Source organism: Epinephelus fuscoguttatus, linkage group LG18, assembly GCF_011397635.1.
Source record: "Epinephelus fuscoguttatus linkage group LG18, E.fuscoguttatus.final_Chr_v1".
Classification (NCBI taxonomy): Eukaryota; Metazoa; Chordata; class Actinopteri; order Perciformes; family Serranidae; genus Epinephelus; species Epinephelus fuscoguttatus.
Genome location: NC_064769.1, coordinates 32403142 through 32417914, shown reverse-complemented (window position 1 = coordinate 32417914; position 14773 = coordinate 32403142). Strand labels below are relative to the sequence as shown.

At 42.5% G+C, this 14773-nt stretch overlaps 1 protein-coding gene across 1 annotated transcript in view; it reads right to left on the bottom strand.

Annotated features, from left to right (window-relative positions):
• Positions 1-14773, bottom strand: part of lpar1 (lysophosphatidic acid receptor 1) — a 59081-nt gene that overhangs the window by 19594 nt on the left and 24714 nt on the right. Inside the window, exon 2 of the mRNA XM_049603657.1 lies at positions 6879-7634. Coding sequence (XP_049459614.1) covers positions 6879-7617 — 739 coding nt within the window. The 5' untranslated portion in view covers positions 7618-7634. The remainder of the gene's footprint in view (positions 1-6878; positions 7635-14773) is intronic.

The following is a 14773-nucleotide window of genomic DNA, read 5'->3' as shown; positions in this document are numbered from 1 at the left end:
GCACACAGAATGTGGACACAGAGAGGGAGGACAGCTCCGCCCTTCATGCAACTGCAGTGCCAAATGAAAGACAGAGAGGAAGTGGTAACTTAAGTGGAGAGGCAATGGAGGAAATTCGTCTTTTAATTTTGTCACTTATTGCCAATTTTCACAACGACTAGAAGGCATCAGTCTTAGTGTGCAAGGTTTCTGTGTGTAAAGGCCCATTTATGCTCAACGTTAAATACGGATCCGGATACGGACGGAGCCTTCTGTCCGTGCTCCACGTTCATTTTGTCCGTATTTCTGCACATTTCCATAAAGCTTACGGATACGGGCCAAACGGAGCAGTACCACCGGGAACCGTGGGGGCAGTGTTGCTGTCACTACCCAATATATAGCTCTAATGAGACACAAAGAAGAAATAACAATTCAATTTCTTTCATCGGCAGTACTAGAGAAAAGAATTCTCCGTCCTCCAGTCGCGATGTATTTAACGGCCTCACCGACCACCGCCTCCTACAACGCTGCCTCTGTTTTTGTCTTTTATGCAACAGGTACATTATCAATATCTCCTCCACAGTTGCCATGTTTGTTTTTGAGTTTGTAGTTGTCATAAACTTTTGACACTGGGCTGCCTCCTGGTGGATATATTGGTTAACATCCATGCCAACATAAAGGGCGCATGGAAGTATGTGGGCAGTGACGGTAACATCGTTTGAAATGGACGTATACATTTTCGTACGTAAAGGGAGCATAAATGGGCCTTAACGCTGTTTTTTCATATGACGGATTAAAAAAACACATCTGAAAAAAATGGACTCGTGCAAATGCCTTTATTCTCAAGTCGTCAAAACAGCTGCTTTGTCAACGATTTTAGCATCAGACACTAATGCAAAAAGGTAATTTTCACATAGGTAAAGGTGCGTCCTTTTATATCGCCGCCAGATGGCATCAGTTTGAAATGCCACTGGTAATAACGTAAGATGTAGCTGGAAAGTCCTGATAGGGTGAGTGGGAGGGGAGGTGGATGGTCCAACAAACCCTGGACTTTCACCTACGAGCCCGCTGTTTGCTGACTCTGCCAATGTTAAGCCAAATGTTTTTTTGAAAACCTAAGCACATGCTTTTGTTGCACAAGTAAAAAAAACAATACGAAGTGTGAACAAGAAGCTGACAACTGAATGTCCGACACCATTATAAAATGAAATATTAGAACTTTTGGCACATGCAGTCCAGAGACAAACTGAGGCAAGAGAGCCAACATTATTTGGAGTAACGGCTGATGGGACCACCGATGTAGGTAGGTCTGAGCAGTTTTCATGTAATGTTCGCTCCTGAGTAAGAATATGCACACAGTCATGCACTCACATTTACATTATCCAACTCAGTATAAATATGTCCCTGTGCACATGCTTTGTTCATGATTTTTTTTTAAAAAAGGTTGAAGTTAAGCCAAAGAGCAGCAGTAGTTTATTCACTTAGCGTAGGTGATTCCACTTCTCCTTCAGTATGTCGGAGAGCAGTTTGTGTTTACATAAAAACCCTTCCATTTCCAGATCCATCTGCAGATAGAGTAAAACTTTTGTTGAGCAACTCTTGCGACAGGGCGTATATTGTTTATTTCCAAGGAATCCTCTGCCGTTTCGGGATGAAGTCACCAGCATTTGGAATCTGTTTGCATTTATTTATAGGGGTATTTTTCAGCGATAGTAGCAAGTGTTTTTGGATGACTCAGACTTCTCTCTGCAGTTGTATATGGGACACTGACTACGAGGAGAAGGAGGAGCTGAAATGACACAAGGACTTTCATACTTCTCTCTTATGCTTATTAATCTGTTCATTTACTTCACAGTCAGCCTGTCTCTCTGCACTCTGTGGCCAATTAGAGGCACAGAAGTGTTTCTAGACTGGACTCAGAAGTGCTTCTCTGCAAAACAACAGGGTAAGTAGAACCAAACAAAGCATCTTGTTGTCCTCCAGTTTTCATAAATACTGTAGGCTGCAGAGCACATTGCTGCTGTCCACTGCTTTGAATTAAGTCTGGAGTAAAGACAACAGAGGCAACAGGATGAGATAACACAGCACATAGGAGACAAATCACACACAATCCTTTGGTATGTTTTGTCTAGGACCAACACATCCTGCTCCCAGGCAGTAAGAAGTACTTTTCCCACAATGCACGCACTCCGACTTGCTCCACACACGACGCCGAGTTAGTGTGCCACTGTTATAATGTACAAAACAGCAATGCTTCCATTTATTGCAAACCGCTGAAGAGGCCTGGAGACTTGCATGGTGGGAAACGTCTCTCAGCTGAATGCTTAAACATAAAACTGTCAGGCTGCACACACACATAGCTCGGCTTGAAAATAAAACAGACGCTGTTTCATGCGAAGAGAGGCTTGGGCTGCATTAATGTGTTAACAACAACCAACAACTGGAGCATAGGATAATAAAATACTACACTGGATGATGTTTCTGGAATTTGGATGCAAACTAGTCCCACATCTATCTCCACCGGCTGCTCACCTGCAGCTCAAGCCTCACTCTTTACTCAGTGTTAAAAGCCTAATGGTAAGAGATAGCACACGCCTTTGACTTCAATTGGTTCCCAAACAGCTACCAATGTGTTGCTAATGTCAGATATGTGTTGCACACTCTGGCTCCATGTGCATTTCTCTTTTATTTAGACAATACTTCCAACAAGCAAAGTGAGACACAAGCACACTCACTGGTTACATAGGCCACACCCTGCTCACACAGCTGATACTCATTAGGTAATAATGCATCAGGGAGAGCAAAACACAATCAAGAGGCCTTCGACAATTTAAAACCATTTTACTTTCCAGGAGGGAACACAGTTGGATCCATCGTCTGAGAACCCTGTCACCTCATGGACTGAATATAAACTCTGACTTGAAATGCTTTTTTTGAATTTTTGGATATTTAATGTTGTTAATCATGTTTATTAATGGCCGATGTCTTAATTTTTGCTCTTCATCCATTATGTATTTTAACATTTTTAAATACTTCTGTGCAAGTATTGAACTGTGCAATGTTTTCCACCTCTTGAATGTATACATTAATTCAACATACGATACACATAACTACATATTTCTTATGTTTACTCATATTCTGTTGTTGTTTATTCTACTGATGTATATATTGTAGTTAATTTTTAACACTTACAGCATCAGCACAGTTGGTTTATTTAATATTTTACTTGATATATCTCAAGGACTAGTGTTAAACATGGTAGCATAACGCACATTTTATTTTAATTTATCATTTATCTTTATTTTATTCATTGCTCTATATTTACACACTTTATTCTTACTTCTTATAATTCTCTATTCTTTACATCAGAGTATTTCTGATTCTAAAAAAAATTGCATGTTAAACTGATATCTGGCGTGAGATATGGTGGCTGCTGTCATTTGATTTGAAGTAATTCATTGGCTGTGGCTCCTGTAACTGTTTTGTTTCAAGGTTTTAACTTGCACACCCTAAAGTTGAAGCCTGATTACCTCATCACTATCAGTTGTGTGACTTGGGTGTGGCCTGTATAACAGCTGCGTCTGACTATGATAATTGATCTTGAAGAGGGCCTGAGGGCTGAAACATCATCTGAATAAAAGAGAGATCCATATAGAGCCAAAGAGTGTACTTGTTTCCCATTTTCAAGCCTACTGCAAGTCATCAACGCCTCACTACAACCCTTGATGTGCATTCGTTTTCTTTATTAGCATGTGTTGGATAAACCTTGCTCCCTATCGCCAGGTCTGGCAGTAGAGTGAATACTAATTGGCAAAATACTGATACCAAGCTACACTTGGCTTCTCCTCTGATCCACCTGGTTTTGGAAGTTGACGTGATTGATTCCTTAGATATGTGGCTTATGAAAACCTGGCTGTCTGAATTTGTGTTTTTAACACTGTTACTTGTACACTGCAGTTTCAAGGCGGAGAGGCTCAGCCATGGTGTTGACTGCTTTTTTTTTTGCTTGTGATATGTCTTACAGAATAAAAACACCAAATGGACATGTTACCAAGGTTAAAAACTTGAGTTTCATTGGAGGGGTGTTTTTTGCAGCTTAGAATCTGTTCATTTGAAGATTTAAAAACTCCTAATGTGATATCAAGCTGCTATTAAATGTAGTCATGGTCAGACGCCACATTTTGGATTCTAATTTTGCATCAGTGAATACTGATAATACTCCAAGTATCTACGCACAGTAGGGCATTAATGACTTTGATTTTTTCAGGTCGACTTATCTGTCAATAAAGTCTAAGTTGAGTCGACAAGTCATTTGATGACGTCATCACATTGACACGGCGGAGGAAAGTGAAGTATCTCCACACATGTGATGTGTGTCTGTCACTCTCAAGGCCCGAACATACTTGGGCGTACTATTAGTGGAGCGGACTCCACGAGGAATGTCCGCAGTCATTCGGGCTTTCATAGTCGAGCGCACTTCTGCGTTGTAGTTTCCTGTAAAAATGTCCGTGAAAAATCCCTGCGATGTGAAAAATACATGCCGAGCAGTCGCTGGTGCGCGGAGTGGAGTCCACGCAGTCGTAAAATCTGAGCTTTGTGCGCACAGGGCTTGCGGACGTCCACTTTGAGTCCGCATGGACCTCCGCGGAGTCCTTTCCGCGTACGTTCCGCCCGAGTATGTTCGGGCCTTCAGGCGTTTTCTCAGGCTTATCACCTTCTACGTTCTCTGCAGCCATGTCTCTTTTCTTGTTGGGGTCTTGTGTTAATTTCCCCTCTACGCGCCAAGTAACGTTACCGCCCTTTTTTTGAAGTGATTATGACTATTGGTTAAGTCAAGGATAAAGTATCAGCTTAAGCCAATCAGAGGCAGCGATTGCATTCTATACACAAGCACACAGAGAGAGAGGGGGAAAAAACACACGACTTGTCAATTCCTCCCGGGGGGTGTCGACTTGTGCCACTGACATGGACACGTCGACAAATCAACTTTTCTGTTAATGCCCTAATGCACAGTTTACATTAGACTTGAGTGCACTGTATTGTGGCCAGGGATGGATTACTAAACAGGCCTACAGTGCACAAGCCCAGGGGCCAACAGTGTCAGGGGCCCCTGGGCCTTCATCTGCAAAATGTTACTCAAATTAACATGTACTGACCAGAAAGAGACTCAAAAGGAGCACAAAGAGATGCAAAGAAGCTGCAAAGAGACAAAGATTACTACAGTGCATCAAAACATGACCAAAAAAGACACAATATCACCTCAAAAAGATCAAGGAGGCACAAGACAACCACAAAGACACACAAAGAAACCACAAGGAGGCACATAATTACTACTAAGCGAAAGAGAACAGCCAAAAAAAGAGACAAAATTGCCTCAGTAAGACACAAAATTACATCGGAAACACAAAAAGACCACAAGAGATGCAGAGGAACTGCAAAGAGACACAAAATAACTACAAACAGACACAAAATTATGACAAAGCAGCAAAAAACAACCAAAAAAGCATAAAATTACCTAAAAAAGAACAAAACAACTACAAGAAGGCACAACTTTACTACAAAGTGATGGAAAATAACCAAAAGAGACACAAAATTACCTAAATAAGACACAAACGTACTTCAGTGAGACCCAAACAACTACAAAAGAAACAAAACAACAAGTAGACACGAAATGATAAAGAGATGCAGAGGAACTGCAAAGAGACAGAAAATATCTACAACCATGGCCAAACAACCACAAACAGACAAATAATTACCACAAAGTGTCCAAAAAAATGACACAAAACAACTAGGAAGACACACAACCACAAAGAGGCAGAAAACGACCAAAAAAGACACAAAATTACCTCAATAAGACACAAACGTTCTTCAAAGAGAACCAAACAACTACAAAAGACACAAGACAACATCAACCAGACAGGCAATGACAACAAAGAGATGCAAAAGAACTGCAAAGAGACAGAAAATATCTACAACGTACTACAAAGTGTCCAAAAAAATGACCAAATAAGACACAAAATTACCTCAAAAAGACCCAAACAACTACAAGGACGCACAACCACAAAGAGGCACAAAATTTCTACAAAGTGGCAGAAAACGACCAAAAAAGACACAAAATGACCTCAGAGAGACACACAATGACCACAAAGAGACACAAAACCTCCATAGAGTCTATGTGTCTTGTTCGTCTGTAGCACAGGTGGTGGGGCCCTTTTCATATCTGTGCCCAGGGGCCCATAGTCTCATCATCGACCCATAGTTAAAGCCAACACATTTAAAGGCTTGTAAAGGGATGTCATGAACATTATCTGCAGGCTCCTTTCTTATCTTACTCCTATCTCTCCTAAACCTTTTCAGGTACTTTCCCACCAAATTTGCAGAAGTGGGCATCCGTTCCATCTTCCTTCATTTGCTCCAGGAAACAAAGAAAAGGATTTTGCTACCAAAGTTCTGTGGCGGCAATCTTTCTATCTATTCCACTTCTTCACTGAAGACTGCATCCTCTAGACATTGTAGCTACTCACATCCACATTTTGGCATCAGCAAAATAAAATGCAATTGTTTAACCGAACATATTCAACTGCTCATGCAGAATCACAGCACGTTAACGGAATTTGTAAGGGGACAGGGTTGGCTGAGATGATGTATTTGAGGCTTACACTCGTGCTAGGCAGACACTGTGTTTGTGCTGAATGATACAGCCTCACAGACGGACCCATCAACAGATTCATTGTTCTGCTGCTGCTGATGCCAACTGTCGCACTCACTGCTACAGAGATAGAGTACTAGATATGCACAGTGTATGTAGCTTGCTAGATAGAGATACGATAGATAGATAGATAGATAGATAGATAGATAGATAGATAGATTATAAAGAAAACTTTAGATCTCTTCCTTACCCAGTACAATCACCACGGTTTTCAGCAGAGACATCATCGTATCTCGGTTGCGTCGAGGTCCAGAGCTGTGCCGCGACATCCTCATGGTCCTCTGGCGCACATACACAAAGATGTGGGCGTATAGCGTCACCATGACGACAAAAGTCACTAGGTTAAACACTGCCCAGAAGACCAGGTAGGAGTTACTGTAAAGCGGCGCCATGTTGGAGCAAGACTTAATGCTACAGATACAGTTCCACCCCACGCTGGGGATGGCCCCCATGACTATGGACATGGTCCAGATTATGACAATCACCACCACCACACGCCGGTTACTCATCCGCGTGTGTAGCTGCATGCGGAACACGGTGATGTGGCGCTCGATGGCGATGGCCAGCAGGTTGGCCACGGACGCCGTCAGGCTGGTGTCGATCAAGCCCTGGCGCAGCAGCCACGTGGAAACAGTGAGGCGCCGCGTGTTGGGTCCCGTGTTGAACATCAAGTAGAAGTAGGCCAGGCCGGCGAAGAAGTCAGCAGCTGCCAGGTTGGCCATCAGGTAGTAGATGGGGAAGTGGAATCTCCTGTTGACGTAGATGGCGATCATCACCAGAAGGTTGGCGAGCATGATGAAGATGCACACGGTGATGCCCAGGCCCATCACCAGCCTGCTGACAGTGTTCCAGTCAGTAGCAAGGTACTTGCCGCTGCGGTTGTAGAAGAAGGCGATGGTCTCGTTGTAGTAGCACTGTTCGTCATCCATGGTGGCAGTGGTGCTTTCTGAAAGGAGATAACACGTTAGAGACATTACAAGAGGTTCAGTGTTTGCCCTGTAATCTGTAATCTGTGTATGTGGAGGTACTGAAAATGTCATTTATTTTTCACAAGCACTGATCTGTAACACTGCTCACTGTCTCAAAACAATACCAATACAACCATGTCACAGAAAAGATTTTATCAGTAGGTAATGTTTGATTGTTTTCCTCCAATGGCAATGAACCATATTGTATAACTTGTGATGTTTGAAGATAAAAGCGAGATTAAAATGGGAAAAAAAGAGCTGCACTGAAGGACCAGGTTGTTCAGTCACAGTCTGGCACACATGGAAATCCAATCTGATCATATCACAGCAAAAATGAAACCTAAAAACCAAAGAGTTTGGCTCAAAATGTACCCCAACACTGCCAAGCTATCTATGATGTGCAGAGATTAGCATTGTTGCCTCACAGCAGGAGGGTTCCTGCTTTAAACCTTGGGTGGGGGGCCAAACCCTGGGGCGGGGGAGCCCTTCTGTGCGGAGTCTCCATGTTCTCCCTGTTTCAGCGTGGGTTTTCTCAGGACAAGTGGATACGGAAAATGAATGTATATATTCATCAGTGTGCATGTATGTGAGTGTGCACTTGTGCTTGCAACATAGCAAGGACTGGAACATGCTTTTAACCAACGAAGTGAGGACATTTTGGCAGGTCTTCACTTCTTCAAAGGCCTTCAAAGGGTAAGTCTTGATTTTAAGGTGTTAGTTACAATGAGAAGTAGGTTGGGTTAAGACGCAGCACTCTAATAAGCGTTTCAAAGGGGCACAAATCAAGCATTGTTAAAATGACAGTGTAAATAATTAAAATATATCAAGAAAATATAGCTTTTTATATAAGAAGGCTAAGGCAGGGGTCAGCAACCTTTACTATGAACCTTACTTTACTATCATCCTTTTTTAATTTGTCTGAAGCTGCAGTACATATTTGTGCTTTATAATAAAGGTAACACAGCCCCTTAGGTCTAAATAAGCCTGTCAATGAGCATTCATTAATATGTTTTAGCACAAGGTGGCTTCTCTGCAGTGGGCTACTTATGATTATTTGGTACTTAAATGTTGCAGCATTGGCAGTGAAAGCAAATACATCAGTCCACTTACTATTAAGGTCTCTGTTTTCCTCTGAGACTTTTTCTTTTTTGAACTTGTAATCAATAGCTTGCACCTCTAACTAGCCCCCACTATTAAGGTTCACCAAAATGTAGGAGAAGGCACCAAGTTGTAGTCGTATGACGAACACTTCAGTTGAATTTTTATAACTGGAGTATGTAGGAATCACTGTAGGCCTACAGCCATAAAACATTTTTAAAAATAACTTATTCATTTCCATATCATATTTTGTAAAAGCCACACAGAGCCACTGGAGAGAGACTAAAGAGCCCCATGTGGCTCCAGAAACACACAGGTTGCCTACCCCTGGACTAGGGAATGCAGTATGTCAACAAGGGTCCTCACAAAGACTCAAACACAAGAATATGTGTGTATGCGCGTGTGTGCGTATATGTGTGTGAACATTTATACATCTATATTGGGAGGACACCGATAATTATTTGTGCATGCTCTCGTGTAGAAATCAACAGTCAAAACCATCAATCCATCAGCCGGCTATGATACAGCAGAACTTGTACCTTACTATAAAAATTTGGATTAATGTATTCCGAAAACAGTGTTTGCATTGCATGTATTTACACGGATTTATGACACATGCGTCCACACTAAACAGAGCGGCTTCTGTGTCCGTTTTCCTGAGCACATGTCCTACTTTTATGCCTCTGTCAGGTATGAGTTAATCCATATATTCTTAAAAAATGCATATATTCCTCTTTCGCAACACTCAACACAAAGCAGCGCTTTAGGAAAAACAAATCCCCTTTTCAATGGCGGTTTTAGGCGGGGCCCAGCAGGGGCCAGTGCCCCTGTAACTCCGAGTCCGGCCCCCCCTGTGGCCCCCCCGCCGAGGAGTTGGAGGGGGAACGCGGAACTAAATCGTCTCAACAGGTTGCCGGTCGGACCACTTAAAGAGGCGCACCCAGTGAATCATGCAGAATACACCACACAAGAAGGAAAAGGGCCTGAGTTTTCTAGTGTTTAGTGTTTCCCATACATTGACTAATTTGCCCTGCCACAGTCTCCAAAAAATGGCCAGATATAAAATGCCTCCGGTAAATGAACGTCACTCTGTAGCGCACCGGCTGGAGCTCCAACTGGGAATTCTTCGGCTCCCCCCTCCCTCCCCCTCACCCTCCCCGGCCTCACCACAGACGTCGCTCTCCTAGTGCTAATGTGAGCCTGAGTTGATAAAGCAGACCGCGCCTGAGCCTGCACGGCAACACACAGCACCATTGAGGTAAGCTCTGAAAACTTTTTCCTTTTCATTTGACTCATGCCTGTCACATCATGTTTGTGTAGTGATGTGTAATACGATCCGGAGTTTTCATGGGTCTTTTATTTTGAAAATCGACAAGATACTCTCGTCTTTTCTGCGCCTGACTTCCTGTTTGACTCATTTGGTCTGTGCAAATTGACGTGCCGTCAGAAATAGACCTGGCGCGTAATTTGAGCGGAGCGGAGCGCCGAGCCGCCTCCAGGCCGCGGCTGGTGGAGCAGCTTCTTGAATGGCTGCTATTAGCTCCAGCACCCGCGCCTCGGCCGGATCGCGCACGCCACGGATCCAGTGGGTTGCCATAAATGGGCCTGTCCCAGAGACATTCAACTACCAGAGGGCTTTTGAAATGCTCTGATTCAGGGTGCTGTACTTGCAAATCGAGAGGGAGGGAGGAAAGCAGTAATTTGTGCCTGTTTGTGTGTAATTTATTTGAATCTCACCTTTTGTTTTCCTTTCGTTTTGCGTATCTGGAACTGTACTTGTGAGTGTGAGAATTTTAAAAGAATATTTTGTCTGCACATGATTTTAAATATTAAAATAGCCCTCCAGAGGCAGATCAGTACGTCAGTCATTTTTCTTTTGATTACTGAAATGTTTAACCACTAATACTTGGCCGTATTTTAAGTGTAACCCTTCACCATAACATAGTACAACTAGTGTTTTTATCAGTAAAAATGGAACATTTTTCACACATAAAAAGCACAAAGATGTTGAAATCTAGGCATATTCTGCCATCATAACTTTGCTCTCAGAATTCACCAGATTGATGCCTTTAAATCAAATACAAAATTTTCTCCCGGGGGAGCATGCCCCCGGACCCCCTTACACATATATATATCTTATTGTTCAGACTTAGATATTTGACCGTACTTGTATGTGCCCCTGTATCAAAAGGACTGGCCCTAGCTTGGCCCCCCCATTGAAACTGGCCTGGAACCGCCACTGCCCCTTTGGATTTAGACTCAACATTATTAGTTGTCCTGTGTGTGTGTGTGTGTGTGTGTGTGTGTGGGGGGGGAGGGGGGGGTGCAACAAGAGTTTACATAAAGAAAACAGCCATCGTAAAGACGTGAACGACAGCTTTATAAGAGCAAAAGCTCTAAAAACGATTGTTAGAAACAACACTTGTATTGTCTACAAGTCACAGTTTACAGCAACACTACACAAGGGTGGTGTGTGTGTGTGTGTGTGTGTGTGTGTGTGTGTGTGTGTGTGTGTGTGTGTGCGCTCGCCTGCTACATGTGTGCAGCCGTGTATGTATCTTATGTGTGCTGTGTGACTGTGTGAATAAACCCCAGTGTGATATGAAGCGGTAACATGTTTTTTCCATCTGGTGGAATTTTATGAGTGTTCCTGCTTTTGCAAAAAAAAAAAAAAAAAGTGCATCTGAGGAAACAGAGAAACTAAGCAGCAACATGATGCTCAGAGTCAAATCACACACACACACACACACACACACACACACACACACACACACACACACACACACACAAACACGCGCGCGTAAACAATGCTCACAGGAACATGTGTGTGTGTGTAATAAGCTCCAGTCCCACACAGATGCTGGCTAGTCTCTCTCATACACCCCCGACCGGAAACAGGACCTCAGGGCTGGGGTTTGTGTGCGTTTGTGTGTGTGTGTGTGTTTAGGTAAGACAGAGACAAAGAGAGAGAAGAGCGTCAGGGACAGGGAGAGAAAGAAAGAGTATTAAAAGTTCTGCGTCAAAGCCCAGTGTTTTTTTGGAAATCAGTCTCTCTTGATCTACCTTCTAATATCCAAACCCTCTAGGCCCTCGTTTCTCTCTGCAATGACACAGCAAAAACTGCCAAAGCTGCACTGCAAACATGACAGATTTTTTTCTTCCCTCTTCTTGGACTAATCGGCGACGTCGGAAAAACTATCACAACCTTCACCTCCGCAGAAATTCACATGAAAAATAAAGGATACTCCTGAGAAATGAGGCAGTGTTGAAAGCTACGAAAGCTGAAGTTTGCCAAGAATATTTTCCAACTCCTGCACCCTCGACTGCTCGGGAGCTCTAAATCTCACCGGTAATATACTGTTTTGATGGCCATGATGTACAAGACATGTTACATAATGTAATGGCTTACTTTTGCCGGTAGCAATAAGCCATGATTTAGCTCCTGACTGCTTTTGTTCCATAGAACGCCTCACTATAAAGTCTAAATTTAGCCCATTTTTTAGACATAATCCACGCCAAAGGCAATACTGTACATCAACTATACAGCAGACTGGCTCAGACTATTGGCAGTGTGCAACATCTTTATATTCCTTAGCCAAATCGGGTGTGTATTAGGTATGGCAGTGCACCAATAACAGTATAAAGGAAGTCCTAATCAATTAAATAAACGGTTTTCAGGGGTCTGTTTATATGTCCAATTTCCTGAGGCGGGCCGATAAGGGACTCCGTCTGCAGCCATGTTTGCTTGGAGTGGCTGGAAAATGTTATTTCATTCACTGAAACAGCGATGGTACATTCTATTAGCTGTATTGAATTATTGCTCGTACTGCGCTGTTCCAGACAAGCCGGATGTATCTGCTTAATTTCTGCCCGTTGATTTCTGAGACATGTCAAAAATAAACACTGGCCAGTAATCACTATAACAGGGCCACATTTTTCTCATGACGTTTTACTGTATGTTTACGTTTGATTCATGGCTCTTGCTTTGCACCAGGAGCACAGAAATCTAGTCTGGATTTTTTTAAATCATTTTTTTATAGAAGACCATATAAAATAATAATGCTCAAACTGAGCATTTGTTTGCTGTGATCATTACTCCTGTTATCAACACTCCTGTGAGTCACAACCATTCCTTTTTGCCATCTCAGATGAATGGGGCGTTTGCTGTTCCACCGCACAGGGGAATTGTGACATTTGGTGACCTACAGGCAAAAAAATTGCATAATTTAATCAGTTTTTTTGTGCTTTTTGTTGTTTTTTTTCAGCTTTTTGCCTTTTAATGGATAGGACAGCCAAGTGTGAAGGGGAGAGAGAAAGAGAGGGAATGACATGCAGCAAAGGGCCACAAGCTGGAGCTGAACCCAGGCTGCTGGGCCTCTGTACATGGGGCGCCTGCTCTAACCACTAAGCCATTGACGCCCCAAGTAGACTCTATGTTAAAGTCAAAATTCCAAATTATGAAACCATGCCACAGATTTTCCTCTTCAAGCTCCTGCAGCTTCCTGCAGACTCCAGACACCTGATATCTACGTTTCTGTGTGTATTGACAATTTCAGTACCCACTTACTATCTGAAAGAAGCCTGGTCCAATGAACTGAATCTTGAGGTGTCTGACAACCAGTGTTGGGCAGCGTTACAGTATTGATATTACGTTTTCCAGTAATGCATAGTGTAACTAATTACTAATAAAATTTCAGTAGTAATATTACAGTTACTCCAAAACCAAACAACTCATTACAATGTTACTTTTGTTATCACGTCACTACTCAGCTGACTCATTTTCATAATCGTCGGCACAGGGACGTCACAAAGCAGCAAGCTAATTTAGAAGATGGAAACGCTTGCCCTTATGGTTTGAAATATTCACTTTGATACTTTGATACTTTGATTTTGTTGGAAAAAAAGATGACAAGAACACTGTTGCTGTAGGAAGTAGAACTCTTTCTACAGTGAAAAACACTCTCCAGGAAATACACCCCACCAAAGGTGAGACCTCCCAGCCACGGACATTGACTGGATATGTAACAGATGAAATGTTGTTCCACGAGTGACTTGGAAAAATCACAAAGTCACAAGTGAAAGAAGACCCCCAGAAAATCATTTGCAAGTGATTTAGCCTTAGCTACATTTACAGGTGATTACTCAGACATTCACACAGAGGCACACATCTGAATTTTGGAAACATACGCAATTACCAATTCTATGGAGTGTTACAGAAAAGTAATATCACGAGTAGTGTAATGAATTACTGTTGGCAGGGAGTAATCAGTAGAGTAATATTATTACTTTTGAAAAGAGCAACGAGTAATGAGTGATATTACATTTTTAGAGTAACAAGCCCAACACTGCTGACAACATCTGGAATAAAGGCTTATCTAGAACTCAGACTTGCTCGATTGAAGTGATTCAGCACAAAGCCATCCACAGACTCCACTGCTCGATTTCCGAATTCATCCATCTGTTTCCCCACTATGTGACAGATGCAAAGCTGCACAGGGCTCTTAAACACATCTTCTCTGGCCCTGTCTTCAATTACACAAATTTTGGTGTGAAATATTTCGGAGGTTCTCCAATGTCAATGGAAAGAATTTTCCCCCAATCCTGAGCTGGCACTGTTCAGACGCTTGGAGTCTGTTTTGAACTATACATCTGAGGAGTAATTGGCATTGATGCATGGAGTCGTCACCGCCAAGAGGATGATTCTAACCAGCGGGAAATCGCCAACACCCTAGTTTTCAGAAATTGCTCAACAAAATGATCAGAATGATACGAATGGAGAGAAAACTGCTGTAAGCCAGAACACTAAAGTATCCAGACGATTTTTGAGTGTACAGGGCCCATTCATTGACTATCTCAAAGACAGGCCTATTGTTAACTTTATATGTCTGTCCTTTACCTGCACTCTTCAAATACCTGACTGTAGCATACTGAAAATGGCTTACAGACAAGTTACACTGCATATTCAGTGTGTCTGTTGCTTGTTTGTCTTGGGTTGTTTGACCATTTCCTGTATCTAAAC